Source organism: Orcinus orca, chromosome 2 (assembly GCF_937001465.1).
Source record: "Orcinus orca chromosome 2, mOrcOrc1.1, whole genome shotgun sequence".
Taxonomy (NCBI): domain Eukaryota; kingdom Metazoa; phylum Chordata; class Mammalia; order Artiodactyla; family Delphinidae; genus Orcinus; species Orcinus orca.
In genome coordinates, this window is record NC_064560.1 from 122,413,156 (window position 1) to 122,440,992 (window position 27,837).

At 32.9% G+C, this 27,837-nt stretch overlaps 1 protein-coding gene across 10 annotated transcripts in view; it reads left to right on the forward strand.

Annotated features, from left to right (window-relative positions):
• DPH6 (diphthamine biosynthesis 6) overlaps window positions 1-27,837 on the forward strand; it is a 443,901-nt gene that overhangs the window by 197,128 nt on the left and 218,936 nt on the right. For 8 of the 10 annotated variants that reach the window (XR_007475334.1, XR_007475333.1, XR_007475329.1 and 5 more), the window contains exons 9-12: window positions 7,118-7,268; window positions 9,149-9,280; window positions 20,932-21,059; window positions 24,256-24,426. Coding sequence is in view for 2 of the 10 variants with exons in the window: in XM_049705488.1 (XP_049561445.1) it covers window positions 7,118-7,268; window positions 9,149-9,280; window positions 20,932-21,017 (369 nt within the window). In the remaining 8 variants the exon portion in view is untranslated. Of the gene's footprint in view, window positions 1-7,117; window positions 7,269-9,148; window positions 9,281-19,862; window positions 19,959-20,931; window positions 21,060-24,255; window positions 24,427-27,837 lie in introns of those variants that run through there. The other 2 variants (XM_033435847.2, XM_049705488.1) reach the window with 2 other exon arrangements.

The window sequence follows — 27,837 nt, forward strand, 5'->3', positions numbered from 1 at the left end:
CAAAGAACTTAAATAGACATCTCTCCAAAGAAGATCTACAAATGGTAAACAGATGAAAAAATGCTCCTCATCACTAGTTATCAAAGATATGCAAATAAAAACTGCAATGAGATATCAATTCACATCCATTAGGATAGCCACTATCAAAAAAACAGAAAGAATACCAAATGTTGGTGACGATGCAAGGAAATTGTAACTTTTGTGCACTCTTGATGGGCATGTAAAATGGTGCAGCAGCTATGTAAGAAAGTATTGAATTTCCTCAAAGTATTAAAAATAGACCTACCGTATGCCCAGCAATCCAACATCTGAGTATCTATCCAAAATAATTAAAATTAGGATCTTAAAAAGAAATTTGCACTCCTGCATTCATTGTAGCATTATTCACAGTAGTTCAGTTGTGGGGACAACCTAAATGTTCATCAACAGATGAACAGATAACAAAAATTGGTATATACATATGATGGAATATTATTCAGCCTTTAAAAAAGAAGGAAATTCCGTCATATGAATAACATGGATGAGCCTTGAGGACATTATACCACATGAAATAAGCTAGTCACAAAAAGACAAATGCTGCATGATTCCACTTATGTGAGCTATCTAAAGTACACAGACTTATAGAAACAAAAAGTGAATGTTGGATGTCAGGAACTGGGGGTAGGGGAGGAAAGCAGAATTGTTCAGTGCGTACAGAGTTTCCATTTTGCAAGGTGAAAAGGTTCTAGAGATATGTTACACAACAAGGTGCATATATTTAACACTACTGTACAACACAGTTAAAGATGGTTAAGATGGTAAATTTTATGTTACTTATCTTTAATTACAATAAAAAAAGATAGCTAGAAAATTTATAAATATGTGGAAATTAAACAGATTTCTAAATAACTCATGGCACAAAGAATAAACCCTAAGTGAAATTAGTAATGTTTTGAATAAATTGCTAATGAAAATTTTGACATATCAAAATTGTGAAATAACATTAAATCAGTGTTTCCAATGAAATTTATAGCCTCAAATATGTATATATATAATATAAGGAGAATGGCAAAAAAATCAATGAGTTAAGCAATAATCATAAGTTAAAGAATAGAAATTTAACCCAAACAAACAAATAATAAAGTTTAAGAAGAAATCAATTAAATAGAATATGAACATAAGACAGAGAAGTGGTTCTCAGAAATGATTAAACTCGATCAATCCGTGGCAACACTGATAGAGATAAAAAGAATGAAGGCACAAATAATCAGTCCCAGAAATCTTAATAGGAAGACATCATTATGATTCCTTCATACAGAAACCTTTCAAGAAAACAGAAGAGGGGACTCATTTTGTGAGGTTAGTACCTACATTCTGTTACATATAATTGACATTTCTTTTGAAAATGTTTTGGGAAGGATGACTGACTACACGTCCTTTCAATGTTTTTCTGGAGTATTGCTGAAAAGCCCACTCAAGGAGCATTTATTCTCTAGGAAATAAACTTTAATTTATTACTTATAAACTTACTATTTACTGATTAAAGCCTACAATCTATGAAGTTACTAATTAATATATAGATTTTTGTCCAGTAGGGATGTGAATTATTTCTGTGAAATAGAAAAAGATAACCCCAAAAGTTACAATATTACTGCCCTGTAGGACATTAGCCAGTTTTGATATTTAATACTGGTTTGCATTAGACTCATGAGTCTAATTTTTTTTTAAATATACTTGGAAATAATAAAATCTGATAATGATATTAAGAGGTAGGAAAATTGTAAATCAATGTCACTCATGAACATAGGGTTAAAAATCCTTCACAAAATATTATCAAATTAAACTTGTGATATATAAAATGAATAATACACCATGACCAAGTTGGGTTATTCCATGAATGCAAGGCTTATTTAACAGCTGAAAATCAGTTAATGAATTCACCATATTAAAAGAATGACAAAGACAAAAACATATGATCATCTGCAATAGATAGAGAAAGCATCATACCTAAGTGTGAAATGATGAAATCTTTTCATTTGAGTTTAAGGACAGGATAAGGGTGCCTAAAATCACCACTTCTATTCAGCCAGTGGGGAAGGTAAGAAAAATAAATAAATGTACAAGTTAGGGAAAGGGAGAAATAAAGTTATCACTGTTTGCAGATTATGACTGTATAAGTAGAAAATGTAGAGCAGATCTATAGACACATCCTTAGAATTAAGTTTTGTAAGGTTTCTGGATACAAGGTAAATTTAGAAAAATGGTTTTATTTATGTATAACAAGAAAAAGTTCAAGGGCTTCCACTTTTATGTTGAATAACCTTGAGCAAATTTTCTAACCCCTCTTCTTTCAGTTTCTTATATAAAATAGGAATGATAATACTGTATCTTAGTGATTCTAGGGCACATTCTTTTCCATTTTTTAACATCTTTGAAATTATGATATAAGTCTTAACAATGATGTCTTAGATTTGATGAAATATGGTATCATATACCTCATAATGTGGTTTAGAAGGTTAGATTAGTAAATACAGTAAATTTAAAATATTTACAACAGTGCCTGGCACTTAACAAATGTTCAATAAATGTTAGATATAATTATGATTTTCTTCCTCTATGTTTTTTAATGAGTTATTGTTCGGATAAAGAAAGCTTCTGTTTTTTTTATAGATTCTTTTTGTAGAACTAGCTTACAAAAGTTTTATTTCTAGTATCTTTTTAGTTGATTCCCTTGGATTTCACAAGAATATATACATATTAATTTAATTTGAATATTTTATATCTCATTGTATTCTTTTCAAGTTTCATTTTTTTCCTGTACTCTAAGAACAATGATAATTACAATAATAATAGCATGATAACAATAATAATGATAATAATGAAAGCCAGCACTAAGTAGAACTTACTGTATACCAAGTATGCTTCTAAGTATTTTAAGTATGGACACACTTGCCTTTTTTCTGTGTACTAGAGTAGTTAAATTATAGCACATTAACTCATTGGAATAGTATATATCCATTGACAGTATTTATTTTACAGGGTATATGACATTGATAATTGCATATTATATATCTTTAAATGATAAAAGTATAATTGTGTGTATAATATGAATGTAGATGCATAAAATTTATGCATCTGTAAACAAGGACAAGAAGAAACATGGAAAATAATTTGTTAGGAAGAAATTCTATATTTTTTGCTTCTCAATTTTCCTTATTTGTGCTAAAATTACATAGTAATCTTTTAAAAATATGTTAATGGTTTATAATCTAAAGATAGTTTTTACTTCCATGTTAAAGGTAGAGGGAAACTTCTCAATCTGTTGCAAATACAGAATTTTTGTGAGAAAACAGAAGAATATTTTTTTCAGTATGATGCTTTAATTGTTATATTTGTCCTTTTCAATATATTAAAAATGGGATGAGGAATCAAAGTAAGTCCTTGGAAGCAGTAAAGTAGTTGTGGACAGAATAGAAAAAAAAATGTCTCAAGAAGAAATAATGATTAATGCAGTACCCCCCAAAAGTAGGTCAGTCTCAAATATTAGAAATTAGCTAATATTTAATAATGCTAATATTAAATAATCATAGTAATATTTAACAATATCAATTAGAAAATGGCTAGTTTAATCATAGAAAATGTTTAAGTTGTTATTTGAGTGATAGTATTTTCACAATGAATGTTAGTATGTTGGGTGCCAAATTATATCAAGAAATCTATCCTTATTAAGCAAATGCTATCTAGTTTGATACTTTGCAGCTACGTATTTGACAGTCTCTGTTGATTGTCTTATATGTGTGTGTGAGTTTATGGGTGGTTGATCCAAGTCAACCATATAAAAAAACATTTTCTTCTCAAAAACAGCTCTTTTTTCTAATAATTTACTAAAGACAAAAGATTAAAGTCACTTCAAAAATAAGATTCTTCGCTGTTTTAAAAGTAATTTCCCTGGATTAGGTCCAAAGGTAGTTCAAGTTCAGTTTGAAATAAAATAGGAACTGATATCTGCCTATATTTTGGCACATTCTTTAACTGTGACATAATACATAAATAATTTCGCACCTTTTTTGTAACCAAATAAAGTTCAGAACAGAATTATATACTCCAGTAATATCCTTCTTACTTTATTTATAATTTAGACCATGGTCTACATGTAGGAAAATATTATACAATGTATTATTTCATATACTATTTAATTGCTTCTTTTCGTCAATTCAGTTTCTATCACTTGGTCATTTATTTGCCTAAATAAGTGAATATCTGAGAGAATATAAATTCTTTAGGAATCTAGCATGTTTTTAACTTCCTTTTAAGCCTCTCCTGAATTATGTTTCCTAAAAGAATGGGGGGTAGTAATTGAGTCTCCTGAGAACTTTCAAACATACAGCTTTCACTTAACTGGAGACTTTTTTCCCTTATTCGGGTCAAGTATTTATGTGTATTTTGAATTTCTGGTTTAGACTTTTGACCCAACCTTAATTATAAGTGAAGGTTCAGTTCCATTGCATATAATGGGGCTTTCAGCCTGGAACAAATATTTTTCTAAAGAAAGAGAGGAATTTTTAATGAGTTTAGGATTGGCAATTTACATATCCTCTTTGAGCTTAGTGTATATGCTTACAATTCTGCCTTCCAGTTGGCTTCTCTTTATCATCAGTAGTAATCATAAACCTCTAAAAAAGAAAGCTATCTAATAAGAAAAAATAGACTTGATGTTTCAAACTTATCTTAATAGATTACTTCAGGTTTAATTACAAGTTGTTTAACCCATCTTAAACACAGCTAACTGTTATTAAACAGGAAAAGTAACGAATGCCTTATCCAGAAAAAACCTAGGTTAATTAGTTTAGTCCCGTTACTATTAATTGAACGGCTTCCTATATGCAGAGCTTTTTGCCTCTCCTCATTTTTTTTCTTAGTAAAATCACATTTTTCAGATGAGAAACAAATGTTGTTAGGGATTTTTTAAAATATCGCATTTCCTAATTTTAGAAATAGGTTACATGGGCATTGCTTTGGCATATTTTTACAGTTTTCCTACTAGACTAGATTGTAAACTTGATGAGAGGGGAGATCATTTCTTGCCTATTGACTGCTCACATAACAGTACGTATAACATCGTGGAGCCTAGCATTTATTAGGCACTCAATAAATATTTATTAAGTTGAAGTGAATTAGCCAACTTTTTAAATCTGTCAGAGGATGAGTGATTGATTTAAAGTAGTCCAGGGCCTTACCTATTCATTGCTACTATAGATACAGTAGTTGTTGGAACATGAGGCAGTATATAATAGAAAGTGAGGCAGCAAAATATCTAGAAAGACATCATGTACTTTTGTGTGGTGGGCATAGAAGTAGCATTATCCCATGTCAGTTTGTGTGCATGTACAAATAAAAGTTAGGGTGATTATTCACAGAAAAAAAGTGAACGCATTGGAGATAACTCATTGGCAAGTACTGAATCTTAAGGTCAAAATCCTTCTATAGTGCTTAATGGAGACTTTAAATTAAATAATAATGGATACTTAAAAACTTTACTTGATAATAATTCATATGAAAACAACATTCAGTTAATTACCAAATGTATTTTAAAAATTAAGACATACACAGATTGGGTATGGATTTTGCTTTGTCCATTTATTGTACTATTTGTTAAGATATCTTACATTTTGTTGTATTTCATCAAATTTTGATGGGAATATTGACAAGATAATTGATGATATTAAAGAATTATTTTTTTAGGTGTGATAATTGTATAGTGGTTATATTTATAAAGAAAAAATAGTTCTCTATGTTTATTTACTGAAATACATACAGATGAGATGTTATGATATCTGGGATTTTCTTCAGTATTATCCAGTGAGGATAAGAAGTGACTGAAAGTATAGGTGAATAAGATTAGCCTTGAGTAGATAAATGTTAAAGCTGGCTGGCAGGAATACTGGACTGAGATGCCCTCTCATCTGACTGTATCTGAAGGAAAGAAATCAGATAACCCACGGAATTACTGAAACTCCTTTTAAAATTATTGAAAAAAGCAGACCAGATGAGCATGAATAATTTGACTTTTCTAAAGTTTATTGGTTAGTTTTACAGAAAAACATTCAGCATTTTTTCTCAGGTTCATATTATGAAAACCCACATAATGAGAACACTGTGTTTTAATATGAAAACTCAGTTTCTAAAACCACTTGGAAACAACTTTTAAAAACTGGGAGAAAATGTACTTTATTTTCTATTGTGAAATACAAATTTACCTTCAAGATATATTTTATGTATGTCTCCCTATTTTAAACCAAACTAGAAATTCAATGCATAGTTTGTTGGGATTAGTTGATGAAAGTTGTTCTTTAACGTAACCTTAGTTCTCATCTTTAAAAAAAAATGATGTTTCTTTTCGAGCTGCAATTATAGAATCTCAAAAAAGTATTCTTCTCTATTCTACTTTTAAATTCAAAATTAGGAAACCTGAAGAAGCCTATTTGATGCCCATTAGATACCTATAGTAATTTAGATCCATTGTGCCAATATGCAATAACAAATTTATCACAGATTGAACATAAATTTAGTTTCCTAAAGGTATGCTCAGTGCTTTGTTTATTTGTATGACTGTGTCCTACTTTAGACTGTGGTATTAGTTTATATGTTTATTTATTTAATTGAACTTATATAGTAATTGTGCTAACATATGACTTTCTAATGCTGGCCTGCCACTGCATGATCAACCTTTTTTCCTACTGGAATTTAAAAATTTTTTAATGTTTTTAATTGATGCTTTTTTACTTTATCCCTTTTGCCTTTAATAGCTTCATGATGTTTTTCCCTTTTCTTTGAGCAACTCACAACCTAACTCTGTGCTATTGTATTGTAATGCTTTTGCTCCTTTGCATGATTGTAATACACCAGTCATTTGTGTGATTGTAATTATTATTCCACATTGGTCATTGACCACATTGTGTCACCAATATCTACTATTTCCCATTTTCAGATATTGCGTTTTCCTATTAATGGATAAATTTCTTGCTTTTCCTTTTTTCTTGAGTAAATGTAAGTTACATTTATCTATCCAATTTCATCTTTTTTTTTTTAGCTTCCTGATTCATCATTTCTTATTCTGCTCACTAATCTTTATTCTTAGCATTTGACATCCTCAGACAGGCTGTTTATGGGTAACTGCTCATGTGAGGTGAACTGTAATGAGGATAACATCCTTGCTCTCAAAGAGGAAGAAGACCAAAATGAAACTCCACCTCTCATCTGGAAATCATTGACTCCCCTTCTACAAAATAGTGAGTTTATGTTTTACTCAGTCTTTTTTCTCCTTTATTGCTTTGTAGTATAATTGTATATGAAAGCACACATAATTACAAACTTACTGTTAATGACTTTTTACCTCCTAACTTTTGTAGATTATTAGCAATACATAATAGTAATAATCTGTAATGTTACTATTATTATTATAACTATTATACAGCTATTATGAGATGGACACTTTTCTGAGGGCTTCATATGTATCATATAATTTAATCCTAAAGTACTAATTACTAAATATATAACTATTATCATTGTCCCCATTTTGTACAGCTGGTTAGTTGCAGAGAGACAATTCAAACATAGGCATCTGACCCCAAGGCCTGAGCAATTTTAAGCACTATGATATATGGCCTTTAAAAAAAAAAAAAGTACAATTAAGACAATGTGTTTGTTCATGATGCTAAAGCAGCTAGTTGAAAAATGTGGAGTTAATCCAAACCAGATTGTTCTTTACTGAAATAAAAAAGAATAAAACGGATCAAATTATATTATTTTCCATTTAAATAATTTTGTAGTATAGAAACAATGTGAAAATTAGTTGTCATAATACCTATTTAGGTGATACTTTCTCTTTCAGTCTTTTAGCATCAGTGGCTTCTTTTTCTTTAAACTTCAAATTTATCCTTTTGCCTAGTTTAAACATGAATTTCTTCTGAAAGCACACACACACACACCAAAAAAAAAAAAAGGAAATTGTATTGGTTATACAAACACATAAATCATTTTTATAAATTAGATTGTTTTCAGATTTTTAAAATTAGGAATAATAATGTATATTAGAATGTAAAAACTTTAGATTTATAAAGAGTCTTACTAATCTCCATCTTGTGAGCTGATTCAAAGTAATGCAGTGATAACTTTTGTAGGTGACCTGGCATCTGAGGCACAGGTTTTTGGTGCCCTTGTCACATGCTGTCAAGCACTGCCAAATAGTTTTGGGCACACTAACAACGTTCTACCAAAACTTGGGATGTGCATTTCTCCATTCTTCTGCCTCAGGGCTTCCTCTGAAACCAAGGGAGCTTACTCAGCCCTTGTGCCAAGGAAGCCTGGAAGAGTGAGGGAGATATTGGCACTTGCAGCAGCGTTCAACTAATGGGGGACAGGATATTGTGAATAAGTACACCAGCCTGATATCCTTCAGATGAGCAATCTGAGCCACCTTCTACAGAGCTCCTCAGAGAATTCCCAGTAGAATTGATCCTTGGTTGCTCAGATCATTAACCCACTCAGTAGCATTGTTGGCTTTTCCTCTCCTGTCTTGCTCTCCATGCCTTCTCAGTCAGATTTTCGTGATTTACCTCCCAAATAAGTTACCTACATCCAAGTTCTTATTTTAGACTCTCTTTTGGGACAGTCTAAACTAAGACAGGAATTTAGAATTGAATGTACAGATAACTTATAAAACCCAGTGTTCTTTTTAATCCTGCATTTTAACTTCAATTTTTTAATGGTACTCTTTAAAAATCTTTTTAACCCTATGCACAAGTTACATGGTAGCATAATTTATCTCTTTCAGGGATGATATATTTATGTATACCTGAAATGTATTAATACATTTCAGAGCTTCAACTATATTTAAAAGTTAAAAACTTTTGAAATCATTTGAAAAACATTTGTTACTATATGTTTACCTCCTCTAACTATGCATAATTCACTTGTTAAAACCCAGTGATAAGGGAAGGAATGTGTTTCTTTAACGTGACATTTTATTCTGCAGGATGTTATTTTCCTCCCAGGAGTTCTGTTTTATGGAACTATATTAGGAAAGTGTTGATTTGACATCTGTCGTTATAGGTTTCATTTACTGTTTTTTTTTCTTTCTTTCTTATTCTTTCTTTTTTTTCTTTTTCAGGTCAAAAATCAATGAGCTCAGGAAAATCTCCAAGTGGTTACCAGTGGATTAACGGCATCATAGACACCTTTCTCTCATTCAGTGAAGAAAGTGTTATAATTGCAGCAGCTCAAGCCTTTTCTTCTCTACAAGGTGCTAATTTAGTTAGTACTTAGTGAGTAAGGAAACTGCTTTTAAAATTCAGAAAAACAATTAACAGGTTTATTTATTTATTTTAATTCTAAGCCTTCCCCAAACCAGAATCTATGAATATCTGGTATTAAGTGATCTTTAGTGATAAAAATCAACTGTCTAGTGATAATGTATTTATTTGGAAATTCATAAACATCAAGGTGATAGGGAAAAAAAGTAAAACCTCTGTGTTTGAATTATCTCTGAAATGTATTCTAAAGCTTTATGCAAATAACCATGGCTTCTTTCTGTAGTCATGTATCTTAGATTAACGTGTGCATGTATGCTGGGTGTGTTGTCTGCTTCCTAAAGTGCTTTTGTTAACATCATAATTTCAAATTAAGCTTTTCAGAAGGCTGTTCCTACTGTACATTTTGGCATCTAAGATTAGGTCAGTGGCCATAAATCTCATTTACGTACTTAATGCAAAGGAGATACTGCTGTCTTGGGAATCATGTGAGCCAGATTCCTTACTTTGCCCTCTTGTAAGATACTGACATATAAAACAAAATGCTCCCATTTTGTTTTGCATCTTTCTTTATTTAAAACTTTAAATAAACAATGTTTATGCAAGATTCTTTTTCCTTCATAAAAATGGAAATCACTCTTAGTGACTGCATGAGTAGGCTTGTATTCTTGTTCACGACTTCGCATGATAGATCACCCCATAAAATCTTTACATTTGGCTTGTACAGCTGAATTCATGACTGAATACAGAATGATAAAGAAGCTTTAGCATTTTGTGGAAAGAAAAGAAATCATGCCTTCTAGATGGCCCTTAAGCTAGCCTTTAACTGCCTGGAAATCAGATAGAAATGTATAATCAAACTTGCCTTAAAGGCACAGTGTTTAGTGTAAATCTTTAGGTCATAATCTGTAAATTAATGCAAAGAGATTCTTTAAAATTTATTTGGTTTTCATTATATTTGCATGGAAATCTGCCAGTCCAAACGTATATTTATCTTTTTTTTTTTAACCTTTCTATCAGAAGTTAAAATAGAAATGATGGATTATGTCACTGGCCAGTCCAGCAGCCTATTTCTTTCAACACATTGCTATGTATTTACTGTTTTAGCTATATTGTTTTCAATTTCTGGCAAAATAGTCAGTTTTTGATCCTGGGTAGAAAATGTCAGTGCTCACATTTCCTATGGGGTTTTGGCCTTTTTGTGAAAAGGTAGGGGGAGAGCTAAATGAATTATGATGCTGTCATCTGAAGAAACCACAGTGTAATTCTTTGCCAAATTTTAGCAAGAACAGAGCTGATCATCTGCTAGTGTAAGCCTTTCCTTGAACCCTACCAGCAGTTCACTCAGGCTTCTGCCTGTTCTCTTTCATGCTGTGAGATTGTAGCCTACAGAAGTCCTTTTAACCTTCCCTTTGCAAGGTTAATTGATTTAATAACCTCCAAAGAAGACAAATTTTGCCAGAGGAGTTTAGAAATCTAAATTTAGGAATTTAAAATTTCACAGCTGAGCTTAAGTAATATTAAAATTAAGACTGAGTTGCTTCTTAACATAAATAGTTTATGGAGAATGCATGTGTCTTATATTAATTTTTTTGAAAGCTGACACTCTTCTCATCCTTCACAAATCTATTTCCCTAGATTTTAAAGGATGGCAAATATTACCAGATAACATTTGTGTGTTATACTCTTTGAAATCAACACATTCTGAATGTGAATATAACTAATGTATATTGTAATAATCTGATAGTATAGTTTGCCATGCTTAAGTGCTCCTCAAAACCATTAATTTATACATTCTAATATCTTTTATTGACTCCTAAGGAAGTATCCTTGCTTGGACTAATGGAATTTAGTTCCTACCCATTTGGAACAATTCATAGGAAAAAAATCTCAACATTAAAGATTGTTATCTATGAGGATTCTTCAAGTTCATTTTTTAGCAATCATTTTGTAGCAGTAGTTTCAGATGATTTTTTTAATTGTTCATTTACAATGTTGTGTTAATTACTGCTGTACAGCAAAGTAATTCAGTTATACGTACTGAATTACATGTTCTTTTTTTTTAATACATTCTTTTCCATTATGGCTCATCATAGGATATTGTATATAGTTCTCTCTGCTATACAGTAGAACCTAGCTGTTTATCCATTCTATGTATAAATGCTTACATCTGCTAACCCCAGCCTTCTACTCCATCCCTCCCCCAAAGTCCTCCCCCTTGGCAACCACCAGTCAGTTCTCTATGTCCATGATTCTGTTTCATAGATAGATAGGTTCATTTGTGTCATATTTTAGATTCCACATATAAGTGATATCATATGGTATTTTTCTTTCTCTTTCTGACTTAACTTCACTTAGTATGATAATCTCTAGTTGCATCCACGTTGCTGCAAATGGCATTATTTTGTTCCTTTTTATGGCTGAGTAGTATTCTATTGTATATATGTACCACATCTTCTTTATACATTCAGCTGTCAGTGGACATTTAGGTTGTTTCCATGTCTTGGCTATTGTGAATAGTGCTGCTATGAATATAGGGGTGCATGTATCTTTTTTAATTATAGTTTTGTCTGGATATATGCCCAGGAGTGGGATTGTTGGATCATATGGTAATTCTATTTTTAGTTTTCTGAGGAACCTCCATACTGTTTTTCACAGTGGCTGGCCCAACCTACATTCCCGCCAACAGTGTAGGAGGGTTCCCTTTTCTCCACAGCCTCTCCAGCATTTGTTATTTGTAGACTTTTTAATGATGGCCATTCTGACCCGTGTGAGGTGGTACCTCATTGTAATTTTGATTTGCATTTCTCTAATAATTAGTGATGTTAAACATCTTTTCATGTGCCTATTGGCCATCTGTATGTCTTCTTTGGAGAAATGTCTTTTTAGGTCTTCTGCCCATTTTTTGATTGGATTTTTTGGTTTTTTGTTGTTGCGTTGTATGAGCTGTTTCTATATTTTAGAAATTAAGCCCTTATTGCTCACATCATTTGCAAATATTTTCTTCCATTCTGTAGGTTGTCTTTTTGTTTTGTTTATGGTTCCTTTGCTGTGCAAAAGCTTGTAAGTTTGATTAGGTCCCATTTGTTTATTTTTGTTTTTATTTCTATTGCCTTGGGAGACTGACCTAAGAAAACATTGGTACGATTTATGTCAGAAATATTTTGCCCATGATCTCTTCTAGGAGTTTTATGGGGTCATGTCTTATGTTTAAGTCTTTGAGCTATTTTTAGTTTATTTTTGTGTATGGTGTGAGGGCATGTTCTAACTTCATTGATTTACATGTGGCTGTTCAACTTTCCCAACACCACTTGCTGAAGAGACTGTCTTTTTCCCATTGTATATTCTTGCCTCTTTTGTTGAAGATTAACTGACCATAAGTGTGTGGGTTTATTTCTGGGTTCTCTATCCTGTTCCATTGATCCATATGTCTTGTTTTTGTGCCAGTGCCACACTGTTTTGATTACTTAGCTTTGTAGTATTGTCTGAAGTCTGGGAGGGTTATACCTCCTGCTTTGTTCTTTTTCTTCAGGATTGCTTTGGCAATTCTGGGTCTTCTGTGGTTCCATATGAATTTTAGGATTATTTGTTCTAGTTCTGTGAAAAATGTCATGGGTAATTTGATAGGGATCACATTAAATCTGTAGATTGCTTTGGGTAGTATGTCCAGCAAATGACTTTTTATTTGATTTATCTTTCTTGATAAATAATTTTAAGTCTTTGTTTCCTCTTATCACCTTTTTATTTTATCACCTTTTCTTCTTTTGTCCAGCCCAACTCTAGGATTCCTTCTTTCCATAACATGTATTCAGCAAACACTTTTTAGTGCCTATTCTGTGCCAAGTACCATGCTACATTCTGGGTTTACTACAGAGAATGAAATAGGTTTATATTCTGCACTCACAGAATTTAGAGTCTAGTGGAAATAATACCCATAATTATGCAAAAAAGATAGGGGAGAGAAAGAGAGGAATACACTTAACCTAGATTTTTTTTTCCAGCTGAATGCTTTTCCTCTAAAATCAGGAACAAGACGAGGATGCCCACTCTTACCATTTATATTAAAAAATTAGAAATAAAATTATCATATGATCCAGCAATATTCACTCCTAGGTATATATCTGAAGGAAACAAAAACACAAATTTGAAAACATTGAACCCCAGTGTTCATAGCATTATTTACAATAGCCAAGACAAGATATGGGAGCAACTTAAGTGTTCATGAACAGATGAATGCATAGAGAGAATGTGAGATATATATACATATATGTGTAATATATATACACAATGGAATATTACTCAGACATAAAAAAGTATGCGATTTTGCCATTTACAACAACGGGGATGGACCTGGAAGGTATTATGTTTAGTGAAATAAGTCAAACACAGAAATTCTGTGTTTTTACTTATATGTGGAATCCAAAAAACAAAACAAAAGAATGAATATAACAAAACAGAAATAGACTCACAGTACAGAGAACAAACTAGTCATTACCAGTGGGAAGAAGAATTGGACTGGAACAAGATAGAGGAAGGGGATTAAGACACAGAAACTACTAGATGTAAAATAAATAAGATACAAGGGTGTAATGTACAACACAGGGAATATAGCCAATATTTTATAACAACTTTATATGGTATATAATCTATAAAAATATTGAATCACTATGTTTGTATACCTGAAACTAATATAATATTATCACTCAACTATACTTCAATTAAAAAATTAAAAATATTAGTTTGGGATGAATTGTAAAAAGAACAGGTCTAAACATCAGCTTAGGGAACTGGAAGCTTAACCTGAGGAATTTTTACATAACCCAGTGCAAAATCACAAAGGCATGAAAAAGTATAGGAGTTTGTTACATTTGGTACCCTTTATTTCTCTTTTTGGGGTCTACAGTTTCCTCAGTTTCATGTGATTGCATGTATATGTTTAGTCTTTGGGAGATAGGACACAGGAAATGTTTGAAGTCATAAAGGGAATTGTTGGAAAGCTTTGAGAATAACAGAAGGCACGGTGAGAAGAAGGAGTGGTTTTGTATTTAACTGATACATGTATCTTTGTTATATTCTTGATCCTATTTTTGTTGTATTTAAGGAAAAGTGGGGTGTTTATCTTTTCCTCATATACCCCTTACTCCTATGAATTTCTATTTATAGGTCTTTTGGAAGATGACATGACTTTATACAATACACTTATATCTCTACTGATTTAGCATCTTCTGACAATTCTCTATTATCTCCTCACTATAAAGAGTGAATAATTAGCTAAATTTTATTTAGTATTTACTATATGCCTGATCCTGTATTAACTCAATTATCACAACAACCCTGTGAGTTAAGTACTGTTATCCCCATCTTACAGATGATGAAACTGGGTTAACTAGAAGTTATCTAGGCCAAGTTTATACTACTAGTCAGTTGGTGGGATACACATAAGCAACTGGCCCTTATGCTTCTGCTTTTAGCCTCTGTTCTATATGGCCTCTCCCTAAGTCAGTGATATACCTATGTTTTAATTCTGTTATTGAAAGATTAAGTAAACATACAGGTACTTTTCTCAAGCTACTTAGCTTTAAATTTTTAAGTGAGAAATTTAAGTATAGACATTTGTCATAGTTTATAAAATAAATTACTTTCAGTGGATTTCTAATAGTTTCTCAGTGCTGAAGCAAAACAAATACTTACTGGATGGATTCTGGTGCTGCATTTAGTTTTTAATTAGTGACTGTGAAAATAATTTCTCACTGTTTTTAAAGTAATTCAGTAGTAGAATCACTTTAAAACATTAATTCTTACTTATAAATAAATTCACCTTAGACAAACAGTACATAAAAATGAAATGATACCACTTAAAGTGAACAATAGACTTTTGTTAAAGTGTCTAAATGTAGCAGTAAGTAAAGAGGTGAGCTGGCAACTGCACTGATTTGGAAAGCTACTGACTTTGGGAACAAAGTGATGCTGACAAAGTCACCTCTACTGTTCAGATTTGGAAGTTTGATAGCAACCTATGCTCACTCTGTAAATAAAAATATCCCAAGAAAAAAAGAAAACAAAATATTTTCCTCTCTTTCCCCAAGTGACACATTTTCTTGGCTTTTGTCCCACAAATATGTTCATTTTAACACAATCAAAAGATATTTCAATCCAGACATAAAACAAAAATTCTGTATAAGAAAGCTGATTTAAAGGCATTCATAGGAAAATGACATGTCTAAAGTGTGTTACACATTAATAACATCATCCTTAAATAGAATGTCTTTTAAATGTCATATTCAGAAATTGACATACTCATTTTTTTTAAATCCAATTTAATTACTTTATGTCTGCATTATACAAGATTTGAGGAGGGAGAGTTTAAAATCCTTTTCTAACTCATCCAGAAGCAGTGTCTTCATTATTTTTCCTTCATTCTTTCACTATGTTTAAATAACATATTTGAGAGAAAATTTAAAAATTCAGTGAAAATTAAGATGTTTCCAAACATATTGATAAATTCATTCAAGAAATTATTTGGATTCCTACAAGTAAGTATATTTAATCTGAGGTTAACGTGATGTTCAGAGGCATATAATATAGTTCAAAACACAAGAATAAGTTAATAATCTGATAACTTCCTACCAGTCAAGGATATGTCCCAGAATATATAACAAAAAGTTTGGAAAATATGGGAGAAAAATTGAGAGACATGGAAGAAAAATCGGGGAGGTCCCAGTTTCAAATAAACAGAATAGAAATAGGTGGTAGAGGAGAGATAGTTTTTGAAAAATAGAAGGAAATTGTTTTCAGTTAATAAGGATAAAATTATTCAGAAAAAACTTCAACCCAAAATGACTCTTAGATGCTATCAGACTTACATTCTTCACTCTAAGGAAAAAGAGAAATGCAGTAATACAGAAATGGCAGTGAGAAAAAATATTAAGTAACACAGGTATAATACAACCAAAACGTATTAGAAGATGGTGGCAGTACAGATTGAGAAGCAAGAAGAAATGCGTCTGTTCAGTCGCCTCAGGATGAATTAAATGATATTGAGAGGATCTCTGTTAGGACATCCATAAACTGCTTTTTTTCTTACATTCTAGTTGAAGTATTAGCACACAAAAAAGAGCACAATTTAAATATACAAATTAGTTGATTTTCACAAAGTGATCACACCTGTGTAACTGCTACCCAAGTCAAAATATAAAACATTATGAAGACTGCAGAAGTCCTCCTCACAGCTTTGTGCCCTTCTCAGTCACTATTCCTTCTCCCTTTCCTGACAGTGAACACCATTCTCACAATTAATACCACAGATAATTAGTTTTGCTTGTTTTTGAACTCTATATAAAGTAAATATTTATTATTTATTCTTATGTGTTCCTTGTGCCTGGATTCTTCCACTTCATTTCACTCAACATTGTGGCTATAAAATTCATCCATATTGTTGTATAAATTGTTGGGGTTTTACTTTCCTTTTTCTTTTTTTTCTGAAAAGTATTCATATTGTGTGGATGTACTATATTTATCCATTTTATGATGGACATTTGGGTATTTTATGGGTTTACAAATAATAGTGCTATGAATATTCTAGTACATATCTTTGGTTCAAATGTGTATTCATTTTTATTGAGTAGAATTGCTGGGTTTTCTAAAGTGTTTAAAACAATTTGAACTCCCACCAGCAGTGTATTAGGGTTCCATTAGCTCCATAGCCTCACCAACACTTTGTGTTGTCAGTCTTTTTAATATTTGCCATCCTAGTGAGTACATAGTGGTATGTCAATATATTTCTAATCTGTAGTTCTCTGATCATGTTTTCTAGCCATTTGGATATCTTCTTTTGTAACTTGTCTGTTTAGGTCTATTGTACATTCTCCTACAGGATTATCTATCATAGTTTTTTTTTTTTATAAATTTATTTATTTAATTTATTTATTTTTGGCTGCATTGGGTCTTCATTGCTGTGTGCGGGCTTTCTCTAGTTGCGGTGATCGGGGGCTACTCTTTGTTGTGGTGCGTGGGCTTCTCATTGCAGTGGCTTCTTTGGTGCAGAGCACGGGCTCTAGGTGCACGTGCTTCAGTAGTTGTGGCACGTGGGCTCAGTAGTTGTGGCTCATGGGCTTAGTTGCTCCATGGCATGTGGGATCTTCCCAGACCAGGGCTCGAACCCCTGTCCCCTACATTGGCAGGCGGATTCTTACACACTGTGCTACCAGGGAAACCCCTCTGTCATAATTTTTAATTAATTGGTAAGAATTCTTTTTCTATTTTAGATGTGAGCTGTGTCAGATACTGTGGCTTCCCATTTTACTCTATTTATGATGTCTTTTGATGAACAATTCATTCCTTTTCTTGTCTTTTAAGGTTAATGCTTTCTGTGTCTCATTTAAGAAAAATCTTTCCCTATCTCAAGATCATGAAGACCATGTTGTCTTCCAAAAGCTGTATTTTATGTTTCATATTACAAACATGGACTATGAACACTTTGTTAAATTGCTATTCAAAAAGTTTGAACCAATTTATATGCCTACTAAAATGTGCATAAGAGTTCCAGCTTACTCACACTTGCTAAAACTTGCCCAAACTGGCTATTATTAATGTCTTTTATTTTACCAATATGGCAAATATGGTGTAGCTTTTTATTGTTATTGAAATTTATGGGATGTTCAAGACATACAAAAATGATCAAAAATATTATATAAAAAATACACTCAAATATCCATAACCCAGTTTTTGTTTGTTTGTTTGTTTTGTTTGTTTGTTTTAGTATAAGCTAGTTGAAATAATCTTCTAAATGCAAGAGACTAAGCACTTTCAGAGTCTTGGTCGATTATCTCTTGTTTATAACATTAGTGTGATAACAGATTCTAACAAAGTTACCAGCAAGGTAAATTTTCACAAGTGGCTGTCTCAAATCATTTTGGGAGTGAGAGGTTTACAGGTGCATAAATAAATAAAATTTTTTCTTATGAATTAATTTTTAGGATGAAAATTAGGTTTCTATGTGGAAATCCCTCAGCTTAAAACTTGGCATTAAAATGTCATGAACCTAGATAGTACAATGGAATAATGGGAAGGATAATCTCCAAAGGATTAAAAAGCAATAGAGTATCTTGATGGTCCCAAAGTTTCATTCCTTGGCACATTTACCGAGTATAGACTTGATCAGAAAAAAGAGATTGGTCACAGTAACAGATGACCTTCAACTTCTGGGAAGCTGTGTATAATAGTGGACCTTTTGGCCTATCTGTTATCTACTGTAGTTTGAGAGTAGCTGAATGTTAGCAGGACCCCTAGTTTTTCCCACATGGCAGTGCAAAGACGTATGTGTCTCCAAACACATCACAAGTGGAAGCAGCTCCATCCCAAGTGTTATTAGTAGGCAAGCAAACCAGCCATGTGTTGCCGGAAAATGGGGCAGGAAACCCTTATAACCTGCACATCTTCCTCAAGGAACAGCTTTGGGTTGGGAGCCCCAAGTCCCAAATGTAGATTCATTTTGTGTAACATGAGTTCCAATTCAAAATCTCTCTGCAGCTATCAGACACTGTTTAAACCAAAGATGTGAGTGAGGAAAGTTCCTAATTCTCTTTACTTCTAGACTAAGAGAAGTTGTAGAGGGATTCTGACATGGGAACTTTAAATCCTTTGCCTGGTAGTTGTATCCTCTGTCTCCTAGGTATAAATGCTGTTGGGTGTCATGTTTATCAAAGGATCACCAAACAGAAAGGAATGGGAAAAGCTCATCTGGGCTGAATCTCTACTCTTCCACAGAATTTTACTTGAACTCAGAAAAATAGCAGTCTGTTTTTCTTTGAAATGTACAAGAAATGAAAATCTTCCAGTAGTCAAATGTTTCATAATTCTTGAAGCAAGAAGTTCCTCAAAAACGGAATTTTTCTTTTTTAGCTTTTGATACTAAATCTTTAATATTTGCTTAGGGATTTTCCTTTACCTTTTTTAAACTTTGGTTCACTTTTAAGTATTAACTTGCATGTTAAGCTATAACACTTCAGAATAATTTACATTCATTTTTCTTAGTACTTCAAGAAAGAATATAGTCAGTGAATGTTGAATTAATGAGCTTAGTGGCCTACAAAAAAAAAAAAAAAAAAGGAAATGTGGCATCCCAAGAATGGCTGTTTGCTGATACATGAAGGAAATTGATTATTATATTTGACTTAATGTTTCAGTGTATAAGAATGAAATAATATTAATTTTAAAAGCAGCTTAAGATCTTCATACGGAGCTCTTTGAAGGTTATTTTGTTTTCTATTTTCTTCTATTCAAAATATATAATATATATTAAATCCTACTTCTTTTATCTGCTTTATTGATGATTAGCTGTGTAGTTATCTTCTAAGCATTCTTTGCCTGAAATTCGAAGTTCTAACTGTAACACCCTTAAAGAGAGGTACTTTCCCTCAAGTTCCTTAATAATTAAGTCCCATAAAGTCAATGATCATCCCAGGATTCAGTTCATCCCAAGAATTTTACTGCCCTTTTCTGTTTTATTAGTAATCTTCAGTCTCAACAGATGGTGATTCTGGTTTCTTACTTCTTTATCTTCTTAAATCCTCTTAGTTTCTTGGTTCAATCAAGATTTATCTCATTTCCAGAACTTTGGAGAAAGTAAGGAATGACAGTATACGGAAACAATCAACAATCCTTAAGAAAATGGTATTAACTTTTTAGTATTTATAATCTATCATTTTCAGTGGATCTAACTGGGAAGTGTCCAAAGCTCAGATCTAGTGTAGAGGACATTACAAGCAATTTAAGGGTCAGAAATTAGATCAATTTGTTTTAATTGAAAATTTCGGTAATGATTTATTTCCTTACTCTGGCTATCATTTGCTAAGACATAAGGTATTAAAATCATTGATATTACTCATTGGAAGTATTCTGAAATAAAAATCAATGGGTTTTTTTGCATAAGGTAACACTTTAAAATATATTCACTGATTTAATCTTATTAACATGAAGTTTATACAGGAAAAAAACCTTGATAACTTGCAGATGCTTTATTTCTTAAAACCTAAAGTTTAAAGTCACGTTTCATGTTTTATAAAAGGCCAAATTATGGTAGCTTTAAAGACCATTAGTGTAGAAATCAATAAACTAAGGCCGACAGGCCAAAGCCAGCTTGCTGCCATTTTGATACCACCTACAAGCTAAGAAGGATTTTTACAAATGAACATTTGCAACTGATGCCAGGGAATACTAACTTTGAACCCTTATTAAGTGAAATGTTATCCCAAAAGAAAAAAACAAAGAGAGAACTTCATTCTTCTCATTAGTAGACATGTATTTTTTAATGATCTCAATTACTATTATTACATTTTGAATTTTGTTAACAAAGCAGTTTGTTTTCTACATTTTGTTAGATTTTCTATAATTTGTTATGTTCCAGATGATATCCTCAATTTTGCCTCTTGGCCTGCAAAATTTAAAATATTTACTATCTGGTCCTTTATAGAAAAAGTTTGCTAACCTCTGCATTATACCATCACCAAATACTGCAATCACACTAATCCATTGTCAAGAATATAAATATTATAAATGGCAAGTATTTTGTATAAAATCTACTCAAGAAATCACTAATAATTTTCATAGTTTTCCTAAACTTATGGATATATGTTTCCTTCTGCAGCTACTATTAAATCTAAGAGATTGGAATTGAAAGATTATTTTGGTCCATCTCTATCTGAAAAACATGAAAGATTTCTCATCTATTAACTCAGCATATGTGACCACCTTCAAGCATTGCCTGCCTACAAGGTATGTAACTTACTGCTACATGAAGGGAAAGTTGCCTGAATGCCTGATACCAGGCATTTCTCTGGTTATCTCCTTTAATCCTCACTCAAGGTTCATGCTCTGATATCCCTGACTTTGAAACCTGTTCGTTATCATGTTCTCTCCCATTGGTATAGTGGTTGTGTTGTTTTTCAAATTTATGTGGTTTTCATGTTTTCTAGCATGGTTTATTATCACAGGTTTCTTTTATTTCCCTCTCTTATTTACCAATTCTTACTATTTCTTAACAACAGTTGTCAGTAATTCACAAATGGAGATACACATTCATGGTAAGGCTTAAGAAATAAAGGGATTCTGGGATATGAGGAGAGAAAAATTAATATTGGAAAGTGGCATTGGCAGTGAGGTAAAGAATGAATCTTCGTGGAACCAGTACACTCTTCCTTTTACTCCCTCAATTCATCTCTATACTTCCAGTGTATGGTCATTTTCAAATTGTCTAATTTGGCCTTGTTTTAATTATCCTTAAAATAAATGGTTTCAGACATAATCTTAAACAACCAAACATCAGATGTTTTGTTGTTGTTTTGCCTGCACAAGACTAATCAGGACAATTTGCTAATATTTAATTATCTTTGCCAATTATTTTGGAATATATAACTTTCAAATTAAAAATTGAAAGAAGGGCTTCCCTGGTGGCGCAGTGGTTAAGAATCCATCTGCCAATGCAGGGGACATGGGTTCAATCCCTGGCCCAGGAAGACCCGACATGCCACGGAGCAACTAAGCCCGTGAGCCACGACTACTGAAACCTGCGTGCCTAGAGCCCGTGCTCCGCAGCAAGAGAAGCCACGACAATGAGAAGCCCACGCACCGCAATGAAGAGTAGCCCCCACTCACTGCAGCTAGAGAAAGTACGTGCACAGCAACGAAGACCCAACAAGTCGAAAATAAAATTAATTAATTATTTATTTATTTTTAAAAAGTGAAGAAAATAAAAATGGTTTTGATTGTACAATATAAAATGCTTCAAGAAATTCCAGTTGTTTGACAGAAAAGTTAATTTTTTATAGGAAGTTTTCTAGAAATAGGTATTTATTTAATTTTGATGCAGAACACTATATTAGGGACATATATTTTAAAAACCAAAGAAAGTAAAAAGACTTTTTCCATGGCACACTCAGAGATAAAAATAATTTTTCTATAAAACAGCCCACGTCCCACTAGAAGTAATAAGCAGAAAAGAATTTACTGATGAGAGAATGCTTTAAGACTTAGTAGGCATGGGATAAAAGAATATTGTGGCATTAAGCAGGGAAATTGGTACTTTCTCCAAGATCTCTGCCTTGCTCTAGGCCCATTCCAGGTAGCCACAGTGAGCAGCATCCACCCATGAGAAGGCTAACCCATCTGCCCCCAGAACCAGTGGAGGACAGTGACTCAATATATGAGAAGCTCTTTTCCCATTAGGCAGATGAGATTGGAAATGCTCATCTGATTTGCTACACTTAAGGGCTTAAGCGCCTGACATCTGCCAGCCATTCCACCATGTAGGCAGCACTAAGATTACAACTTCCTATTCAGACATCATTGGCTCTGAAACCAAGTGTTATTTCTGCTTTGTCTCCCAACTAACTGGTTAAATCCACCTTTCAATTCATATTGCTTCCAACCCTGTTTTCTCAGGCTTTGTCCTGTTTTCCATCTATTCCTTCAAAGTTTTGATGAATTTCAAAAATATATATATATATTTGACACTCCTACAGATTGCCCTCCCTATTGTAAAAACCTACCCCACTATATGACTCCCTTCAGACTAAGAAGGAATTATCCAAGAGGTAGGAAGAGGACCGAGTTCAAGTAGGACCATGGAATCCTAGGGAAGATAACTTCAACGAGAGTCAGGGTTCAGTAGTATTCATTACTACAAATGAAGACTAAGAAAAGAACATAGGTTTGACTTATGAGGGCCTCAACATTGTTTTTCATTCTCTTCTTCCTATTTCTGATCAATTTCCATGATTCTTCTCTGTCTTTGGCATTAGTACCCTTTCCACACAACATTGAGAGAATCCCCACTGTCCCACTACCTTCAGACTAAAGAGTTGTTATAGAGTTAGGACAAGGACGACAGTAGCATTGGGATCAGGGAACTCCCAGGAAGGCTTCCTCAAGGGTGAGTGTTTGGCAATGTTTATTGCTCTTTGGGCTTAGGAGTTAATGTGAGGGCTGTGAAAGGTAGGAGGGAGGTGAAACGGAAGAGATATTTTTAGAATAGGGAAATTTAAAATCTGTTTTAAGAGAAAAAAAGAGCCCACAGAAGAAAGATTGGAGATACAAAAGAGGGTAGGAGTAGAGAAGGGATGGGGTATGCTTCTTATGCTGAAGCAAGATTGAAAAAGCAGAGTCTGGATGAATTTACTAAAACATTAGTGGAGAGTTGGAATTAAGACAGATGGCTCCCATTTCAGTAAACTAGGAAGTGCTATCAGATTACATTTATTTAATTGCTCAGATAATTCAGGTGAATTGACAGAGAAATTTATATACTGGTTCAAGAGAGCTGACTCATATTTTGACAGCTTTTATCTTTCTATCCTACCAAAATTTCATTGAAATGACAGAAGAAATGTAAAACAATAATAAATCCATAGCAACTTTAGAAAGCAGGGAAGGGTGCCATCAGAAGTACAAATTTCTGGAAGGTATAAAGCAAATAGGATAAGATTGATGGCATATACCAGCAAAGGGGAGCCTGCAGCTCCATAGAGATGGAAAATATCCTTCAGAACAAAAGGAGTCTATAAATAAGCCCAAGATAAAAGACTGCAGGGAACTGAGAAGAATAGGTTATGTCTGGTTGGCTAGGGTGGTAGAACAATTGCACCAGTGTCCTGCCTTCAGGATGATTCTACTGTGTAATTCTTTCTTAATCTTTCTTTCCCAATTTTGTTTTATACCTTCAATAAATTCCTTCCTATTCTTGCATGCTGGTAGTACCCTCTAACTTTGCCGCATTGCTACAGATATATTTTTAGATTTATATTCCTACTGTCACTTCAGTAGAATTTTTAGAGGGACAAGAAATTAATGTTTAGGTTCCGTCAGTGACCTTGAACTACAACAATGAGAGAAGATCCTTTCCACATCGACTTTCTTGGTTTTGGTTTTGTTTTTTTGTTTTACATTGTTCCTTTAAATTTGGTTTATTTTTCAGAGTATGTGTAGAAACTATGTTGCCAGAAGAAGTACTTTTCTCAATAGATTGCCTTATCCACCAGAGTGACATAAAGATTGATGATGGTCTCTTTCACCCTAAAGAGATTCTGCATGTTCAGAATATTTCTCACTGGGCACCTGCTAGCATTGGACCATATAGTCTATCAAGGTTAGTAGACATGTTTTCTTGTTTTTGTGGCAATCAACTAAATATGTGAAGGAAGTTGACAAGTTGGCTCTTTTTTAATAACAAAGTTTTCAATTCAACTATAATCTTTATCATGTTCGTGATCCCAAGTATATATAGTGACATCTTTAAAAGGGGAACTTGATATATAGGCAAAAATAATTAAGAAAAGCAATTCTATATATTATTTCATCTATGAAAAGTTAAAACACTATTTAAATTTTTTTGGTAATTAACTGAAAATAAGTATGAATTAATTCCAATTTGTTATAGTCTTAGTTTGGAATATGAAACAAATATATTTGTAATTTTTTGGTTATTGATTTCTAGCTTAACTAAATGATAGTCAAAGAATGTACTCTAGATAATTTTAGTCTCTTGCAATTTGTTGAGGCTTGCTTTATGGCCGAGCACATGATCAGTTTTGGTAAATGATTCATATATGTATGTATTCTTTTATTATTTGGTGCAGGGTTGTATATATGCCAATTAAGGAAGGTTTATTAAAAGTATTCTTTAGGGCTTCCCTGGTGGCGCAGTGGTTGAGAGTCTGCCTGCCGATGCAGGGGACGCGGGTTCGTGCCCCGGTCCGGGAAGATCCCACATGCCGCGGGGCGGCTGGGCCCGTGAGCCATGGCCGCTGAGCCTGCGCATCCGGAGCCTGTGCTCCGCAACGGGAGAGGCCACAACAGTGAGAGGCCCGTGTACCGCAAAAAAAAAAAAAAAAAAAAAGTATTCTTTAGTACATGCACCCCAGTGTTCATAGCAGCACTATTTACAATAACCAAGACACAGAAGCAACACAAGTACCTGTCAACAGATGACTGGCTTAAGAAGTTGTAATATATATATATATATATATATATATATATATATAATGGAATTACTCAGCCATAAAAAAATGAAATATTGCCATTTACAGCAATGTGGATGGACCTAGAGAATATTATGCTTAGTGAAATGTCAGAGAAAGACAAATACCATATGATATCTCGTATACATGGAATCTAAAAAATTAACACAAATGAATCCATATACAAAACAGAAACAGGCTCACAGATGTAGAAAACAAACTTATGGTTACCAAAGGGGAGAGGGAAGAGGGATGGACAAATGAGGAGTATGAGATTAACAGTTACAAATTAGTATTCGTAAAATAGATAAGCAACAAGGATTTACTGTATAGCACAGGAAATTAAATCCTATATCTTATAATTACTTGTAACATTGAAATAGTCTGCAAAAACCTGAATCATTAGGCTGTATACCTGAAATTAACACAATATTGTAAATCAACTATACTTTAATTTTTTTTATTTTATTTTATTTTTTTTGTGGTACGTGGGCCGCTCACTGTTGTGGCCTCTCCCGTTGCGGAGCACAGGCTCCGGACGCGCAGGCTCAGTGGCCATGGCTCACGGGCCCAGCCGCTCCGCGGCATGGGGGATCTTCCCAGACCAGGGCACGAACCCGTGTCCCTTGCATCGGCAGGTGGACTCTCAACCACTGCGCCACCAGGGAAGCCCTAATTTTTTTTTTAATATTCTTTAGATCTTCTATAGCTTTGCTGATTTTTTTCTTTCCTTTCTTCACCAATAATTGAGAGAGGTGGTTGTATGGGCTTATGTTCTCCTTTAAGTTTTGTCAGTTTTGCTTTAGATAGTTGAAGATATGTGAAAGCAAGTTTAGGATTGTTTTATCTTTCTGATGGATATCCTTTTACTATACATCCACTTTCAAAGTAAAATAAATGCACTGCACTGATTTTTTTGGTTAGTGTTTCCATGGTATGTACTTTTTCATCCTTTTACTTCCAAATTTTCTCTATTCTTATATTTAAAGAATATCCATTATAAGTAGCATCTAGCTGTAATTTTAATCCAGTTTGAAAGTATTTGCCACTTAATTAGAGCAGTTACTTTTAATTAGTCATGGATTTGTGTTTATACTTATCGTCTAACTATCGAGTTGGCCAAAAAGTTCGTTTGGGTCTTTCCGTAAGATGTTACAGAAAAACCAGAACAAACTTTTTGGGCAACCCAATATTTTCTCCTTTTCTCACTGGTTTCATGTTTCTTTATTTTCCTTCTTTACATTATTTAAGGTTAATCAGACTTTCTTCATGTTAGGTATATATTCTTTTATATGTTTTAGTACATATCCCAAAGAATACACCATACAACTTGTACTTATTACAACCTAATATAGTTTCATACATTTAAAACTTCTTGGAAAATGCTAGGCCCTTAGAATATTTAAGTCCATATATCACCGTTCTTTGTGTTATTGTTATCAAACATTTTAGTCCTATCTATGTTTTATTCCTCAGAACACATCATAGTTTCTATTTTGTATGGTCAATATTCATTTATATTTACCCCCAGTTTTTACTCTCCCTGTTGAATTTCTATGTTTCCTTGGAATTATTTTTCTTTTTCCAAAAGAACTCATTTTTGTTTTTATTTTAGTGGGCATATGCTGGCAACAATTTCACTTGCTTTTTTGTTTGTTTGCTAATGTCTTTATTTCACTTTCACTTTTGGAGGATATTTTTGGTGGGTATAAAATCTTAGGATGACAGCTTTCTTTCAGCAACTTGAAAATGTCATTCCATTATCTATCTTTCATTATTACCATTGAAAAATCAACTATCATTCTTATTTCTGTAATTTGGAAATATTTTTCTTTGTCTTTTTTTCAGCAGTTTTGCTATGATGTGACTTGTTGCAGTTTTCTTTGACTTGATGTCTTTCAATTTGGAAATTCTTTGCCTTTATTTCTTCAATTTTTTTTCCTGTCCTGTTTTTCCTCTAGGATGCCAATTAGGTATACTTTTTTACTCATCTTATATTAAAGCTATAAACTTTTTAGTGTTTCATCTCTTTTATTCACCAAATTTCAACCCAAATACTTTCCGGTATTTCTTTCAGATCACTTATCCTCCCTTCATCTTCCAACATTCTCTTTAGCCCACCTATTGAGTTTTAAATTTCAGTTATTACATTTTTAGTCCCAGAATTTCTATTTGATTTTTTAGAATTTATAAATACTTCATGTTATTTATTTTTTGAACCTAATTATAGCTCTCTTTATCCAACCTGATAATTCCAATAAACGGGTCATCAATTGATCTGATTTTTTCTCCTGTCCTATTTTGTGTCATGTCTGTTTTCTTATTTTTTTATTAGTATCAAATATTATGTTTGCTAACCTGTAGAGGCTCTGGATAATGTTATCTTTCTCTATGGATCTGGTTTGCCAATAGAATCTTGGCAGATTACCATATTCTAATTCTAGGACTCAATTGCAGATTTGGTGATGCTCAATCTACCTTTTGTTTGTCTCTGCTTTTCTAGTTTCTTTTCTAGAAACCTGGGTTTTTAACTGAGATCC